The sequence below is a fragment of the Haemorhous mexicanus genome, chromosome 17 (genome assembly GCF_027477595.1).
Source record: "Haemorhous mexicanus isolate bHaeMex1 chromosome 17, bHaeMex1.pri, whole genome shotgun sequence".
Taxonomy (NCBI): domain Eukaryota; kingdom Metazoa; phylum Chordata; class Aves; order Passeriformes; family Fringillidae; genus Haemorhous; species Haemorhous mexicanus.
This window is the reverse complement of record NC_082357.1, coordinates 8,738,735-8,756,532: the sequence shown is the minus strand read 5'-3', so window position 1 is coordinate 8,756,532 and position 17,798 is coordinate 8,738,735. Positions and strand designations below refer to the sequence as shown.

General features: G+C 42.5%; 1 protein-coding gene across 1 annotated transcript; it reads left to right on the top strand.

Annotated features, from left to right (window-relative positions):
* Positions 1-2,824: 2,824 nt before the first annotated feature.
* On the top strand, positions 2,825-17,768 carry TMC7 (transmembrane channel like 7). The gene is made up of 16 exons (XM_059861728.1): positions 2,825-2,933; positions 3,101-3,341; positions 5,489-5,637; positions 5,987-6,154; positions 6,333-6,415; positions 6,928-7,073; positions 7,614-7,761; positions 9,207-9,377; positions 10,897-11,054; positions 11,913-12,030; positions 12,639-12,736; positions 13,055-13,238; positions 14,058-14,188; positions 14,458-14,613; positions 15,412-15,490; positions 16,638-17,768. The coding sequence occupies exons 1-16, from the start codon at positions 2,882-2,884 to the stop codon at positions 16,689-16,691; spliced, it is 2,136 nt and encodes a 711-aa protein (XP_059717711.1). The 5' UTR covers positions 2,825-2,881; the 3' UTR covers positions 16,692-17,768.
* The last annotated feature ends 30 nt before the right edge of the window (positions 17,769-17,798 follow it).

Sequence of the window (17,798 nt, the reverse complement as noted above, 5' to 3'; positions counted from 1 at the left end):
ATCTCCCCAGAAAACCACACATCTTAAAACTTCTACCAACCACTCCTAAGTAACTTCTCTGGTCAGCAAGACTAAAAATGCAAACAGATGAAAAATACCCCTGTCAGCCTTTGTATTAATGCCAGCAGGGAACTGGTGATAAATAAATCAATCTGCTCTGTGTTCAGAAGTTGTGCTGGTGTAACTGCTGACTTTTACCAAATAACTAGTGCTTTTCCACCTCCTGAGCTTGGTAAAACGTGTTTATCCTGTACCAGACACATTCTGCATAGACTTAAGTGAAGTTTTCTAATGCTGCTTTAAGATTAGGTTTTGCCCTAAGCAACATTCCTGGCATGGCTGCAGAGGACCTGTCTGCAGATCTCTGTACTGACCCAGAGCTGCCTGCATGATGCACAGGCCGCAGCACAAGCTACCAGGCTAGTCAAACATGAGATCCCCCAAAATTAAAGCAATCACTCAGAACATCCCTGAATGCTTAGAGGCATTTTTGAGCTGTGGCATTAGGAAAAGGAACCATGCAAAAGAAAAATTGTCCTGGAAATGGATGGTGTTACTAAATGTGACAGACTTATCTCCAGCATCTGGGGAAACAGAACATGGCACTGGCTTCCATGCCCAGCACAGACTAAGACCTGCTGCTTTTGTGGATAAGGAACACTGGACAAATTATATATGAGTGGAACTTACAGCATTCTCTGCATGTGTCTGTTATGCTCTGGTAGAATCATCTATTCTCTCCTCCTCAACTTGTCTGTCTTCCTGTTTTTCCACCTGGGATTGCTATGATCCATAAAATTCATTGAAACATTTCCAAGTGTCATAAAAGCTTTCTCAACTGAAAAAAAAAAAAAACCATTAAAGAATGTTCTCACAAAATTCCTGGGGAAGTCAATCTTGTTTCAATTCCTCCAATCTATATTTAAATTTGTTCTCATGGGATCATTAACACAATACTTCTCTAGAACACAGAGTTTCAGAAATCGTCTCATTAACCTCAAGTGTATTGTTCACCTTTCCTCTTTGTATTTTTCATGGTAAAAAAGAAACATAAATAAAAAGTGAAACTGCCACCCCATATGACAACCCAGGGCAGCTTTACCCCCTAAATATTCCTAATTAGGGCCACACAAAGAGAGCCCATGCTTGGGTGGCTTCAAGGCACCAGTAACAGTGGGTACAAATGCACATTCTCATCCAGCACATGAATCACACATTCAGCTCGAATGCCCAACAACACTAAATGATTTTTCAGGAATGTTGTTGAGGGGTTTTATTTTCCATCCCCGGAGTTTTTCAGAATGATCAGCTGGATTGTTCAAATGAATCCCATGAAATGTGGCACTCAACCAAGGAACCACAATCACCTGTGCAAATGTGTATCACTGAGGTGTCCATCTCTGTCACCAACACCCTGATCCTGCTTACACTCACAGCATCAGCCTTTGCTATACAAAAAATCCCACCTGCAAAAACCATCCTGATCTCTGAAATCTCTGAGATCTCTGAAAAGGAAAAGAGAAAAAAGTAATAGGCCTCCAGAGCGACTTATAGAAGGATGAGTGCAAGTTATACATTGTTCTCATCAAAAATAGCTAAATATCCGTATTAGTTATAAAATCATAGAACCATCAAGATTGGAAGATACCTTTGAGATAATCAAGTACAACTGTCAAAAATAAATCTGCCAGCACGAAGGCAAGAACACCTCCACAGCGTGTTTCTTTGTTGGTTTTTTAAGTCATTCAATGCAATAAGGAAGTTGCTGCGCTTTAATTCCATGTCTCAGTATTTCACAACAATTCCCCTTAAGATATACCTTTCACCTCTGCTGGTAACACAGATTACAAACGTCTACATCTACATTACTTTGAGAACTTTTATTTTTATCAACATTTTATGGTTTTATTACGAAAACAGATTACCTACATAGATTGTTGCCAGCAAAGCAATTTGAAGAACATATCTGAGCTGATGACACACAGCTAAAAGAAGAAACATGCTCATTTGTGTCTGATTCAGCATTCTGAAGCCTAATAATGACTTATTTTTAAAACTACTGCAGAAAGTGCATGAAGAATGTTCAGAATAATCTGGTTATCTTTTAAATATCAGTAGAATAAAGTAAGAAAGGCTAGAAATAATTTTTTTTCCTCTCCACATAAGGCTTTTGAGACTTTTGGAGGTTTCATTTCTTTATTTGTCACACATGCTGTTTTCACACAAAAGGCAAGAATTGTTCCAAGAAATAAGTCTCTCTGAGACGTTTACTACAAGTTCACACAAAACCCACGCTCGCTCTCAGATGGAAAAAAGGTTGAGCTTCTACTGACTTTACTTGCTCCACTTCACACCAAGTTTTCACATCCAAGAGTAAAGGTGCGTTGTTTCCACTGCAGCCTGCGCCACTGCGTCCAGCCCCAGAACAAGCTGTGAGTTGGGGCTTGTGACCTAATGAGAGTTGACAAAGCATGGGAGTTTGTAGGCTTTTACAGCACCCAGCACCACCACGGGCGGTTAGTACTGACGGAAGACATTGAAACTAAACTGATTTCCAAGCCAAGCGAGGGTGAGAGATGCCCAGAACACCCCCAGCCCCGCACCTGGGGTGCGTGAGCCCCTTCTAGCGGAGAGAGCGGGCTGATGGCAGGAGCCTTTACACCCTGCCGTGTATCTTCACGGAAAGTTTAAAACAAGCCTGGGCTAAGAGGAACAGAAAGACTCTGCTGCCCCAAAATGCGATCCTGTTGGCTGCGGGCACCCCCGGCGGGCGTGGGCCGGGGGAAGGCGGCCCCGGGGCTCACCACGCCCGCCAGCCCCGCTCCCGGCAGCCGCCCGGAAACGGCAACACCGGCGCGGGACTCTGGCTTCCCCCGCAGACATGAGCGGGCTGGGGGCTGCCGCGGGGCCGGGATGGCAGCGGGACAGCGGCGGTGAGGGCGCGGGGCAGGCGGGGCGGCCGCAGGTGGCGGGGGGATGGAGGCACAGCGCGGGAGCGGAGCAGCGGCGCTGCCCTCGCCTCGCCCCTCGCGGGGCTGCGGGGTCCCGGCTGCCCTGGTGCCGCGACCCCCGACCCGCAGCGCCTGTCTCTCCCTCGCAGGGCTCTCTCTCCTTGCCGAGGAGCCGCACGGCGCCGCACCTGTGGGTTTCCTGCAGGAGCTGCCCAGCTGCCAGTCGGCGCGGAGGCGCCGTGGGGGCACTCAGGAGCGCCGGCCGGCCCTGCTGGGCACCGCCGGCAGCCGCGGGGACTCGGCCCGGGCGCTGCCGCAGGAGACAGGCGAACAGGCTGAGTGCCCTGCCAGAGAGCTCCCGATGTGCATGGCACAGAAGAGGAGAACAAGGTTAATTTTACGCGTTTCTTCCTTGGTTTGTTTTTTTTTAATGACTTTTTCCGAAACACAACCCAGGTGCGCTGGAAGGGTGGAGGAGAACTAGGTTTGGCTGTATCTGTTTCACCCTGTGGCATGTGATTCTGACAAGAAAGTGCCCGAGTGCTCTTGGCTGGCACGAGGGATTCGCTGACTGGGGGCAGAAGTAGATTGAATTGGAAGAAATTAGTCAAAACTGGGAATTACCTGTAGCAAACAAACGCGTTTCTCACTGTTTTTCGTTTTGGGTTTTTGGTACTTTTTTTTTCTCAGAGTTTTTTGCTTTCAAGGATCACTGTGAGTTCTCTGCATGAACACCCCCCCCCCCCCCCCCCCGCTGCTATGCGAATGTTTCTGCTCTTGAGTCTGCTTAGCTGCTCTTACACAATGCATTGCTCTCTCTGCTGTGGCTCTGTACAGTTGATAGGAAGCTTCCCAGGACCTTTGTTCTTTTTATCTTCTCCCCCCGCCCCATTCCTTTTCAAATGACTCTTTCCTGTGGGCTGTTCCTGCCCCCCGGGGTGGTAACCCCCCGGAGGGATGGATTGCAAAGACCTTGCTTTGCCCCGCCTGAATTTCAGTGCTTGTTGTCTCATGTCTCAGTGCTGGGCTTAAAGCTGCTTTGAGGACAGAGGATACAGGATGTGGTTTTGCACTGTCAGACTACAGCTGCACCTTTAAATCAGGTACATTGGTTCAGTACAGGTTCTAGTCAGGTACAGGTTCTAGTTATGAACCAGAAGAGAGGTGGAAGTGCAGTTGATGTCTGGTACTCCAGGGAGAACAAGAGCTACTCTGTTGCAAGAGCAGTGGCAAACAGCCTGACCCTGGAGTTTAACTCTATAGCCTGTACGCAAGAAACAGTAGAAGATCTAGGTCATGGTAAAGGAAAGTGCTCAAGACCTTGAATTTTTATTTGAAGTTGGGTATCTAAAGTTCAGCTCTTCAAGAAAAAGGAACTGGAGGGAGGAGTGAAGTTGCAATGTCCCAGGCTTGTTTACACATGTTAGCACTGAGAGATTCTGGTGGGGCTTCCTGGCGCTTCTACAGATCGGTGATCTGCATTTGTGCAGCAGCTGCCAACACAAAGTGCTTGGCACAAACGTCCTGAGAGCTGAACACTCAACTTCTGTAACTCAGATGAATGTGCAGCCCACGCTTCTATTTACAATGCAAGGCGAGCATGGGCCAGACAGTTCTGCAGAGTTAAAACACTGCAAACTGCAGCCTGTAGTTTCCACAGAATGATATCTCTTGAGAGGGGCTGTATTTGCTCTTAGAGCTGAGGTCGTCTGCTGCCTAATTGTTTGTATAGGTTTAATTTGACTTCCTGCCAAAATGCTCGAGCCATGAGGAGACAGGCAACACGGAGCACACATGGCAGTGCATCCTTGGGCACATGAGTAGGGTTGACTACAAGTCTTTTAAAACTGAAACCTTGGTACCACAGCATCATGTCCTTATGGGTACTTACTTAACTGCTGCCCTTCTTCAGTGGTGTCAGAGGCTGGAAAAAAATTTGCTGCATACAAGTCCATTTTCAAGCTATGTTTCTGTAAAGTTTTGTCTGGTTATAAGGTTTCTTAAAATAAACAACAAAATAAAAACTCTGAGCCAGTCAGAATTCTCCTTGATGCTGTTGCTGACCAGGCAGCATTTTTTAAAATGCAAATGTATTCATATAGTATGAAAATCCATAAGTGAGTGATTAAAAATTACAGACAGTGGCACATTCTCAGTGTTTGTTTGCAGCTTGTTATTAGAACAGTGCATCCCCAGAGGTGCTGGCAAAAAATAGTTTCTCAAATTCATTGAATTGGCACTTTCCAGCAAATATTTCAAAAAGCTATAGTTGTCAATTTTGTTTTGTTTTTTTGGGGGGGGCGGGGGTTCTTTGTTTATTTGTTTTTTCTCCAAGAGAGGTGAGTGGTTTTCATGAGACAGCTTGCCCAATTTGAATTAAGTTGATGTTGCCATTACCAGCAAGATCAGATGGGGAGAGCTTGTGTGTCTGTAGCTATTCCCCTGAAGGCTGTGGGCAGGCTCCATCCTGCTAAGCTCTGTTACATGGAGAGAAAAATTATTTTTTGTGCTCAGTAACTGTATTTCTGGATTCTTAGGCACTCTCAGCAGGCTGAAACAGAACGTTTATCCAGATGGGAGAAGTGGAGAAGAACTAGCAGAAAATCATTGAAAAAAGCACTTAGTGAAGTCAAGGGCTTGTCATCTTACCTGGTGCTTTGGCGACGTGATATTCACAGCATAGAAGGTATTTCTTGTCTGATGTCCACTTCTCCTCTGGAAAGTTGCTTCTGTTATTGGCAGTTTTACCTGTGTGAGCATAGTTTCAGATATAACTACATGTGCTTAAGAAGTTACTTTCTTCCCTTACTATTGCTGAATGTAAAATCCATGATATGGTAGAAGGGAATATATTGGAAGAAATTATTGATATGTCCAACCTGCATTTCAGTTATATTGCTAAAAGTCCATAGTACTTAAAACTAGCTTTAAAAATGTTTCTTCGGTTCAGTGAAACTGATTTTATAATCTGCTCTCTTTGTATTTTCAATGGTTTTATCATCTTAATTATTGGCACATGTTTCTTTTATTCCCAGGGAAATTTGGTACTGGCATCCAGTCCTACTTCTCCTTCCTGCGCTTTCTGGTCCTGCTGAACTTTATAATTTTTATCCTGATGTTCAGTTTTGTTACTCTTCCCACCGTAATTTCTAAATATGGACTATTCAACAGTACCATTGCTTACATTTCTCCAAAGAACACAGGTAAACATCTTCTCTTATGTACAGCTGTTGTAAGATTCCCCCTTTCCATCAGCTTCTTCTCCACCTCCCAGAAAAAAAGGAAAGCCTTTTTATGAGTGTGGTATGTTTGAATTAATGTGATCTTGCAGTTCAGTGGGCATTACCATTTGAGTGACTTTTCATACCTTTCTTGTGACAGATATCTGCACAATTTATAAACCTAGTGGTAATAAGGGACTTGTGTACTTCTACACTTACCTCAAAGATTTGCTCAGTGGCACCGTAAGTAATTAGTGGGGTTTTTCTAATTAAGTGTCTCATGTAACATTTAAAATTAAAAAAAAAAAATACTTGTGGAATGAAGCTTTGGTAATTTTGAGAAATGATAAGGCATATGCATCACTGGAGTATGTTATCTCTGAGAAGGGCAGTTTTCAAAACGACTTTTACTGAGTGAGCACAAGGCCTGGCTGGCCATGTGCTGCAGCCTGTGCCTCTCCTCCCCAGCTGCTACCCCTTATTATTCTGGAGCACACTGCCTATTGTGCTCACTATGTAGGGTACCAGTGTCTGTGTCCTGCAGCTCTTTGGTTGGAGAGGGGAGGGATTTTAAGCACACAGTGCCTGCACTATAGTTTGGTAGAGGCAATGGCAGTATTTAGAAGCTACAGACTTGTAGCTTGCTGAAGGCCCTAATTTTAAATTTACAAAATTTACTTGCTTAATGCTGTGTTGGATTTTATGGGGCAGTTGTTGCTGCTGTTACAAATTCTATTCCAACTTCATTTTCACAGGGATTCCTTGAAGTGACAAGTTTGTTTTATGGCTATTACTCAATAGATGCTGTATGGATCAGTATCATGAGGTACAATTTGCCACTTGCATACCTGCTGGCTACATTTGCCTACCTTGCCTTAAGTTTCCTCTGGATAATAAAGAGGTAAAGATGTTGGTATTGTTTATTTATTGTTATTTGTTGCACAGTTTAGATTGTAATTCTTCTTGAAGGGAACATACTATTTTCTAGAGCTGTTTGTGTGGAAATGGGGAGTCTTTTGCCTGAGTATGCAGTGCCACAGTAGCATTTGGAGTGCTTGGGAAAAAGAAAACAATTTGAAGTATCAGTTTTTCATATGTATGCATACCTATAAGTTAAAGCCCCTCAACTATACTGAATTTGTTGGAGGATTTTTTTTTAGGGGTTTTTGATTGAGTTTTACTTGTGCCATCTCAGTTTCCTTTGCTGAGTCTGGGTGAGGTGGGAAGGTGTGACTGTGGTGAAGTCCAGGTGGGAATAACTTGTATCAGTCAGGGTCAGCTGCTGCAGAATCTCACACTGAAAGAGTCCCAAACACTGGCTGGTACTAAGCAAAGGTGACAGTTTGCTCACTGAGGGGGTCATTTAGTCTTTGATCAGCCAGGTTCCTTGTGTGTGTTTTTCCTGTGCATAAAATACATCTTCTCACTAATTTTTCTCTAGGTCTGTGGAAGGCTTTAGGCACAACTTAGTGCACGATGCAGATCCATTTCAGAGTTACTGTAACAAAGTCTTTGCAGGCTGGGACTTCTGCATTACAGATCCAAGTGCAGCCCGGCTGAAACATCGGAGCTTGCAACATGAGCTCCAGGTGAGTAACTTCTGCTTTTTGTGATTATGGTTTCATACAGCTTAGATGGCTAAAAAAGACGTGTGCAATTTTGCAGATAAGGGAGTAAAGTTAAGAAGGATTGAAGTTGCTTGTTTTGGGGGTGCAGCCCACATCCTCTTGCATGCTTTCTAGGTAGCTGGAGTCGTGCAACGTGAGAAGGATTGGCACGGATGTTGTTGGCCCTTCCCCCATGCACTGGGGACCGACGCCAGCCTGTTAGCTGCTTTTCTTATCTGCCTCTTCCTCACACTCCAGTCCAGCTTCCTGTGTTAGTTTCTGCATAGTCCAACAGGAAAAGCTGTCCCAGCTGCAGGCAAAACCCTGCAGGGATGAGTTTGAACGTTCTGGGGTTTAAGCATGTAGTAAGCAGTAATTTGGGGAGAAATAAAATTCAGATGGTGCTCTTTGTACTGCTTGAGAGTAATGTTGCAGTAAGAAGATACTGAAAAATTCTCACTAGGTGTCTTTGGCACACATGCACATACAAAATGCTGATGCAGCTATAGATTTCCCAAATGATAAAGCTCCGAAAAAAGTCTGAAAGGTTCTTTTGGTAAAACAAGGACCTTCTTTTTGCTCTCTGTACACTGGAAGCAGAGATTTGTGTAGTGAAAAAATTACCTTTGAGAAGATGCTTCCACTTCAAACCACAAAGCAGTAATTACAGATTTCATAAATTACAGTGAGTTGCTTTCTGCTCTAGTGAAGTTCACAGTCATCTATTTTCATAATAGAATCAGAACCTCCTTCACTTGCTACACTTTGCCTCCAGAACACACATCTTAAAAGAACTAGCCCCTTAATATTACTGTTTGATGGACATAAATCCTCAGAAAAGACACTTATATGGGTGTTATGTGGGTTTGCCCAGGTTAAATTGCCTTCACAGGAGATACTATATTTTCATGTCAGTTAAGGTGAAATACACCAAGTTTACAAGACAAGCTGCTCAAGACTGTACTTCCTTCTTTCAGTGCCATCCCCCAGTTTTCCTTCACAAAGAGTAGAAGGAGTTTTGTGCCATAGTGGTGAGGGCTGGTTACTTAGCTGCAGAAGTAATGAGATGAGTGACTGGTTTACCCATTTCAGTTTAGTTTCAAGCTGAGATCAGTCTCTCTCAACAAACAGGCAAACTGTCTGTCCTCAAGGGAATGTGTTACTGATACAGTAGAGAGGATTGCAGGACACTTGTCTTTGGCTACAGAGCCCTCAGCTCGAGGAGGCTGAGCACACAGGGGCTTCCATTCCTGCATGGACCTGTTTTGTCAAAGAAAAGACACTCTGTTCTGTGTGCTTGGGCAGGCACTGGAGTGACTCTCCTGGAACAGGCTACAGATTTGCACTTCTCAGGGGTAGAAGACATAGTGCTAAGTGTTGTATGCTGCATCAAAAAAACTGCATCTCTTTTTTTCTTTTCTTTGTAGACGGACTTGCAGGAAGAAAAACTGAAGCAAAAAATAGCTGAGAGGAGAATGGGAGAAAAGCTTCGCATCTACTCTCTGAGAATATTTATAAATATAATTGTCATTGCCATTTTATCAGGATGTTTTTACTCAATTTATAGAGTAACTGTCTTCTCTCAAGAAAACTCCAATGTGAGTATAAGAAATGACACTAGGACAGATTTGGTGAAGGCTGGTGATTACAGCAAGAGGAACTATTGTGAAAGAGTCAAGTATCTTAATATAGCACCTTTCATGCAGGGATCTGAAAATGCTTTCTACAGACTTAGAATTTTTTTAGTAGATGAGAGCAGGAAAGATCAAGAACCATGTGCCAAAAAAGTCTCCCCAGTAATGTCTCCCATTGCTGCAGAGGCTTCAGTGTTGAGTGCCTTGGAGCTGACAAGAAGAGCAGCCCTCACTACCCTTCCCTTGTAACTGCGCTCACCTCACTGATCTGCTGGGTCCAGACGGTGAACTGGCTGGGAGAACTGACCTGGTTAAATCAAACTTCATCATGATCAGTTTCACGTGATCTGGTTCGCTGTCAGCTGCAAAAATGCACTTCAGGGGAAGGCAGAGTGAAGATTGTGATCTGTCTTGTGGCTTGAGTTACCCTGTGTGAGGAAACAGGAAGGCTTTGATCACACAGCAGTTTTCAGAAGCAAAGGTTCTTGCATCACTAGCAGAAAGAATCAGGTTGAGTTGGTTTCACCTCTGGCAGGACAAGCAGATGGAAAGAGTGGTTCAGAAGCAGAACAAAGCAGACAAGCTTTTGGTTATGACAGCTTCACAAAAGTAATTGACTTCTCTGTAGGACCTCAGGGTTTGATTATCTGGTAGAAATGGGGACCACAATTTTTCTCTCCCCTCTGTAAGTTCCTGGTGTGATGGACTTAGCTGTTCACAAGGAAAGTTGTGCTCATGGTGGACCTAATTCTGAACTTCTGTAAACTGCCAGGATTGCTGGGACAGAAGCAGGAAATGGGGGCTAAATGAGTTTGTGTCAGAGGTATTGTTTGAGGGCAGAGAAGAGGACTGCACAACACTGAACTACTTCAAGAACAGCTTCACTTACTGTGGGCTTTAAGTAGAAGGGCTGATATCTTGACCCTGTCTTAATGAGCAGTTAGAGGAGCTTGTCAGGGTGGTAGGAAAGTCAGGGGAGCTGCTTGGCACCAGTAAGAATAAATTGAAAAGTGTCTGCACTTGGAAAAACTGTAAAACCTGGTAGCCTTGGTGCTGGTTAGCAACAGTCAGACAGAAACCTTGGTGAATTCAACCTCTTTAAACAGAAGCTTTGAGGAAGCACAGAAATACTCTTACCTGGAAGGGGAGGGAGTTCCTGATGAAAGGAACAGGAGAAAGCGAAGGTGTGTAGCAGCAAACTGCAGAGATAGCAGTGATCAGGCTCCTATAAAGGAGAGAGATTTATTTTCCATGAAATTTGCTTGTCTGGAGGTATTCAGAATCAGCCCTGGGTTTGCCATTCATGTTACATACACATGGTGTTGATTCTTATTGCCAATGCAAATGTCAGTGGAGGATGAAGACAGAGTAAAAGATGCTGCCTGGATCCTGGTCAAGGCAGGCTGGTGTGTAGCTGGAGGCAGCAAGCTCAGGAAGGTGTGTTTCTCTAAGCATTGTGTTTGTCTCATCTCTTCTCCTGCAGGACATTGACAATGCAAACTCCCAGGTTAATCTCTTAGTGCAGTATTTGCCTTCCATGGTGATCACACTGGCCAACTTCATTGGTCCTCTGATCTTTGCGTTTCTGATCAAATTTGAAGAGTATACACCAGCCTTTGAAATCAAGCTGACACTCCTGAGGTAAAGATGGTTTTATTGTGACTTTGGATGTTTCAGCAACTTCTTCTTGGTAGGCTGTATGTATTGTAAACATTGAAACATCAAGAAGCAGAGAAGTTGGCTCTAGAAACCAAGGAGGCATTGTTTGGCCAGTGTTTAGTTGGAAATTTTAAATCTGGGAACAATGTGTTTTGATGACAGTGCAGTGCAATCATCTCAGTGTCCAAGTTTTTTTCTTGGTCCCATTTAGCTGTGTGGTCTGGACATCTTCAACCTGAATAAACAGTCAGTAGAGAACTTATGGCTGCAGAGCTGTGGATTCATTGCTTTGCATGCAGCAGTTCCCTGAATGAGCAAAAGTGAGTGTACAGTGGTGACTGAAGTACAGCTTTGCTCAAGGTAGAAGTTAAAAGTTTTGGGGTAAAAGATACTTCAGTGTAAGAGCTGGTGTTTGGCAGCTTAAGGCAGTAAGATCTGGGTTGAAGCACCTAAACTCTACAAGTCCATGCTTTGTATTTGGGATTTGGCCAAGTGCCTCAGAAGGCCTGAAGCTACATGAAATGGAAATGCTGCACACAGAACTGTACCTGAGGGAATTGCAACTCATTGCAGCATCAAGATCTACAGCTGAAATGACTGATCTAGGAACACTATTGAGAAAAGAAACAGGGGACTGTAGTGTAAAGCTAGGAAGGTCAAAAGCAATTTTAACTTACTACTAAGGAAAGAAATGTGTTTATTATCTGGCTGGCTGCCCTGTTAAAGGTCTGCATGACCCTTCTGTGTTTTAAGCCTTCCCTGGACTCCTGTACAAGGTGAGTCAAGTGTTAAATGGCTGGGTTTTGGCACATTTGGAGTTAGGTTTTGCCTTTCTTCCAGGTGTGTCTTCGTGCGGTTGGCCAGTATTGGCGTTCTCTTGTTCTCACTGTGGAGTCAGATCTCCGGCTGTGACAGTGACAAGTGTAAGCCCTGTGGATACAATTACAAACTCTATCCTGTAAGCAGATTTATCTTGGTGTTTAATCATCTGAGCTTGTGAACAGAGATTTGTTTTCCATGAGAGCTGCTTGTCTGGAGGTGTTCAGTAGGAGCCCTGGGGTTGCTGTTCATGCTATACCTGGTGTTGATTCCCACTGCTCAGTGCAAACCAATACAGTTGTTACACTTTGTACACCTTTGCTTGTCTAAAACTCTGATTAGAGTTAGTCCAGTGGCAGATGTTTCCTTAGCACACACTTTCTGTCCACCATGAAGATTATCTGAGGTAGCTGTGTTTTGGAGACGTTGTGCTACTACCTTTTGTGGCATTAAGGCAAATGGGTTTTCCTCAAAATAACCTCCCCCCGCCAAAAAAAAAACCCCAACCATCAAAACCAAACCAAACACACCCAGCCACACCCCCCCATGCCCCACCTCACAAAAAAACCCCAAAATCAAACCAAACCAAAAGTGAAAAGCTTGGCATGGGAACTTTAAAACACTTGAATATTTTAGAAATTGGAGTTAATAGCATTTGAACCTTCATGGTGTTAACTGAGATGATTGTTGCTTTTTCACTTGTTTATTTAGACTGCTAATCTTGTTTTTCCTGACTTGTTTTTATAGTGCTGGGAATCTGATGTTGGGCAAGAAATGTACAAACTGATGATATTTGATTTTATTGTAATTCTTGCTGTGGCCCTGTTTGCAGACTTCCCCAGAAAGTATGTATCTCTGCTTTTTGAGCATATTTTTACAAATGACATACGAAACATATTTTATTTTTTCTGCTTTACTTTCCCCATATTGCTAACCAAATTACTAGTTTTAAAATAAAGCATAAACATATTTCTGGTGGTTTAAGCACTTGTTTGCTACTCACATGGCTGTATAGGTTTTGATATTTGAGAGCTTTTTTCTTCAGACCTTTTCTGTTATGTTGTCTAATGCTTAAATGATAAGTTCTGTGTGTTTCAAATGTGTTAGAATGCATCTAAATTCTACAACTTCACTTTAGGACTAAAAATACTCTTTGGTTTCAGGTTGTTAGTTACTCATTGCTCTTGCAAGCTTGTTCAGTGGTTTGGACATAAGGAATTTGAAATTTCTGACAATGTCCTGGAAATCATTTATGGGCAGACTATTTGCTTCATTGGAACCTTCTTTTCACCACTTCTCCCTGCAATAGCAACTATAAAATACTTCATCATCTTCTATATTAAAAAGGTAATGAGGGCATGTGCTTGATAAAAATTTGAGTACATTTCTGTGGTGTTTGTAATGCAGGCATATAGATATGCAGGTGATTAAAAACCCACAAAAAACCCCAAAACCACCTGTGGATGCAGTGGATAGAATGAGCCAATGATATTCCATTTTCAGTAAGGTTTTGTGCTTTCAACAGACAGTAGAATTTTACTTTGAAATCAAGCAAAGCCACATTTCAATTACTACTTCTCAAATTATTTGCCTTTTTTTTTAAAAAAAAGCATTTTATGTAACAAAGCTAGTTTATAAGACTTTCCTGCAGTAATCTATTTACTAGCAACACAGCTTAGAACTTGGACAAAATTTTGCAAAACTGCTAAAAATTTGGGAGCAAAATGGAAAATCCAAGCTGGGCTGGATGTTCATGTGATTTCTGACTATCAGAAGTTTTGCTCAGTGTCCACACAGCTCCTTCTGTGCCTCCAATTCCTGCTAACACTTTAGGTCTTGCAAGAGGGGATGCATCCAGTGAAGATGTGGCAGAACAAAGCCAAAGTCAGTGCCATGGGTCATACACCAAATGCCTGTGTCAGTTGACTCTGTGCAAGTGTGTGAGGTCCTCTGGATCAAATTCTTACACAAATTAGGAGACATTGAATTACACCAAAATGTGAGGCAGTCTTGTCTTAGCCCTTCTCAGCTCATACATATCAAAGGAGGTGGTTGTGTGGTGGCTGGTGCCATATTAGAGAATGGAAAATTCAGTTGCTGGGGGAAGTATATTTGTATATCTATATAGATGTACTGGTAACAGTTTTACTCACCTTCCCTCTTCAGATTGTTTTGATACACACACGCAAACCTGCAGCAAAGCCTATAAGGGCATCAAGTTCCAACTTTTTCTTCCTGGTGGTGCTGTTGATTGGGCTCCTCTTGGCTTTTGTCCCTCTGGCATTCAGCATAGCACGGTAAGTGACAATTTTAAGTTCTGTGAAGTTGACACTTGTTCAAAGCTTGTCAGTTCTGTAAAAGCAGACACACACCCTTAGAATGGTTAATGGAATAAAATATATAGGGTATAACACATAAACTTATAGCTTAGTTCAGATAAACAAAAATTACAGTTTTATAGATGTAGGACGCTTCTACTGTGTCACCAAACTGGTGCTGGGTTTGTGCTGGATTATTTTATCTTTACATTTTGGTGTAACATCTTTCTATTCTGCTTCTTTGACAGTATCCCCTCTTCCAAGGCATGTGGGCCGTTCATGAATTTTAACACTTCGTGGGAAGTTATTCCAGATACAATACTTGGGTTTCCAACAGGTCTGCAGCAGTTCCTTTTTGGCATTTCATCAGAAGCCTTTGCAGTGCCTTTTTTTGTGATCCTTTGGTGAGTACTGTGGAGATTTGATTCCCTTATGCAGCTTCATTTCCTTGCTTACTGAACTCATACCAAGCATCTATTAGGCCAGATTTTCCATTTGCAGTGAAAAGCATCAAAACCCATATGAATCCTCAGCCCTTATGTCTTTGCCCATGTGTTCACACTCATCAGCTTCCATTTCCTCTTGCACATCCCATATTCAACAATGTCCTTCTCAAAAATGTTAACTGTGAATCCTCTGCAAATTTTTACTGTAAGCCTTGTGATCACAACTCCTATCCACAAACCCTAGTCTGAAAAAACAAAACTCCCAAAGCAGTCATTCTGTAAGATGAAATTCAGTGCAGAAGCATAGAATTTTTAAGGTTGGATGCCACCTGTAGAGAGAGTTTAACCTAATTCTCCTGTTCAAAACAGGGTCAAGTAGAGCAGGAACCATACCCAGTTAGATTTTCAGTATTTCCAAAGATACAGAGACTCCACAACACTGTTCCAGGGTCTGGTCAGTCTTCCAATAAAAAGGACTGTTTTTCTTAAGTTTAAATGGAGGTTTTTGCATTTCATTTAAACTAAACTGTTTGCAAATTTTGGAGCCTTATTACCTGATGCTTTCTAAAACTTCTGTGCTTGAAAAGCCATGTGTCTTATTTAGGATTCCACGCAGCCCTTCCTTTTGTAGCACACATTTGTGTGTTCTCCTTAGCTGAGCTTGTTATTACATACATAGGAAAGCTCAAGTCCTCCCTTTTTGTTTGTTGTTTACAGCATCATTATGTTTTATGGGGTTTTTTTTGTTGTTTACAGCATCATTATGTTCTATGTTATTGCCTTGGCTCGAGCACACAAACGAGTGGTTGAACAGCTGAGAGAACAACTGGTTTTGGTAAGATCTGACCCAACACTTTACTCACATAACAAAGAGAACTTTAGGGGTGCAGAAATGAGAGAAATATTGGTTTTCATAATCTCCTGGATATTTGGTGTTTGCAACAGGCAGTAAAGAATGTTTTACAAATTACCCAGGAAAAATAACCAAAGCATTGTGGTATTTCTCAGTAGAGTTGATTTTCTTGGGTACCAGCTGCAACTGCAATAAAGTCTGGTTATATCAGGCAACACACATGCAAGAGATGTGCCCCTGAGAAGCTGTGTCCCTGTTTTTCATCTGTTGCCTTATTTAAATTCAATTATCTGCATGGTTTTTTCTGCCAAAGTAACTGAATCCTGTGTTTCCTGTCCTCTCCACCATCTTGCACAACCTCCACTTCTGTTTCCTTCTCTGCCCTCACAAACAACCCAAATTCTTACCTTGCCCTCCAGGCCTGTATTTCTACTGCATCTTTTCTGGTCTTGCTCTTGAGTGTAGGCCCAGAAGTGCTTGAGCAGGTACTGAAAGTGGAACAAGTCAGCACTCCCAGCCCTCTGGAGAAGGGTGCCAGAGCAGAAATGCTGCTTTGTGGCCATCCCAAGCCACTGCCAAGTTTGGCAACATTTGTGTGCTGTGATCTGACAAACTGCTGGAGTCAGAACTCAGCCTCAGCAGTGAGACTTCTCACTTTGTTATTAAATAGCTCATTTCTTGATATGTGCTTCTTTCAGATATGGCATTTAACAACCTGTGTGCAGAAAAACACTTACTGGGGAGAGCTTTTTCAGGAGTGAGAAATTTAGGAACAAAAGCCTTCCTGCTTTTTGAAGGGTTCACAAATCAGCCGGGAATTCTCAAAAGTCTTCTGTGATTTTTCATTTTTGTTTGCTTGCTCTTGTTCAACTTCCTGGAAGCATGGGTTTAAATTTTGAGGTGTGTGAGATGTTTTTACTAGGCTCAGTGCAGAACTGGTAATGTGTAACCTGAGGTGAGATAAATGAAGTCAAGGCCATTGTAAGCTTGAAATTGTTCAGGCAGTTGAGAGTGTGCTGGGGGAGTACAACTGGTGAGTGCACCTATTTCTAATGCAGAAATGAGCTGTTGTAGATGACTTGTATTAACATTGTTCATGTGGAGCATTCTTGTTCTTCTGTCTTTCCAGGAGAGTCGTGACAAGATGTTCCTAATCAGAAAGATAGCAGAAGCTCAGAAGTAGCCTTAAAAACCACACAAGCCTTAAGAACTTGACTTCCTGAAACTCCCAGAACAAGAAGATAACAGCCAAAGCATTTGCAGCTTCTAAAACCTGAGCAGCTGACTGGCACCCCAGGACTGTGGTCTCTGTAATGGTGCTTGTGGTCTGAGGCTTAACGTTTCCAAAACTTGGAAATTCAGCTGATTTACACTGTTAGAGCTGTTCAAAAAAGGATACTTTAACGCTCACACAGCTTCAGAGCTGTTGGGATTTGTTACATCCCTATTTTTTCAGGGAGTTTGGGTAAAATGTGATCAGAACTGAAACCCTTTTGTACTGTTTTTACAAATTAACCTGTAAGAATCACGAGGGAGGTAGAAGGTATGGTTTTATATGTTTTCATTTGCTTTAGTTTTAAAAAAGATGTATGGAAGTATGTTGAAATAGTGCATAGGAAAAGAAAATATGGCATGAGTTTGAAATCAGTTTTCTAAATATTTTTAGAGGTGATGGTTTGCTATTTATGCTGCTCTGAAGTAGAAAGAGCAGTTGAACACTGGATAACTGGTCATAAAATGGTTCAGACAAAATAAGCTGATAAAAGAGCTCTGAATGAACACTTGGGGTAGGAAGAAGCCAGCAGGCACAGCATTGCTGGGGCACCAGCCTTGCTGCTGTGGAGGGGCATTTTTGGGGTTTTTTTTTAACGTTTTAAGTCATTATTATTTGTGTTTTATTCTTGTATGAACATCTTGACTACTGGTCTATGTGTTCTAAAATGTGAATATTTCAGAGTTAAATTATTGGTTGGCAATAGTGTGTCAGCACCCCTTAATTTCTCATTTCTCTGTCTTACACATGGTCCCAGCAGTTCAGGTATCAGACAACCGTGTGTCCCTGTGGGCTACTAACCCAGTCCTTTATTTAAAGATTGCGATTAAGGATTTCTTGTACAAAACTGCGTTTATTGTTTGAAATCTCTATTAGCCCGCTCTTAGATAATGTGAGACACTATCTTTTTCATATAATATTTCGGAATGTTCTCTGTGCTCATTTTAAAGGAATGACCGTTCAATAAACGCTATTTATTTTACCTCACCGCCTGGCGCCGTTCGCTCACTGTGGCTG

Excerpts from the sequence above, each read along its gene's own strand:
- TMC7 (XM_059861728.1), top strand. The coding sequence starts at position 2,882 with ATGAGCGGGCTGGGGGCTGCCGCGGGGCCGGGATGGCAGCGGGACAGC. Across the intron at positions 11,055-11,912 it reads ATCAAGCTGACACTCCTGAG|GTGTGTCTTCGTGCGGTTGG; the intron begins GTAAAGATGGTT and ends CCTTTCTTCCAG. Across the intron at positions 14,189-14,457 it reads CTGGCATTCAGCATAGCACG|TATCCCCTCTTCCAAGGCAT; the intron begins GTAAGTGACAAT and ends CTTCTTTGACAG.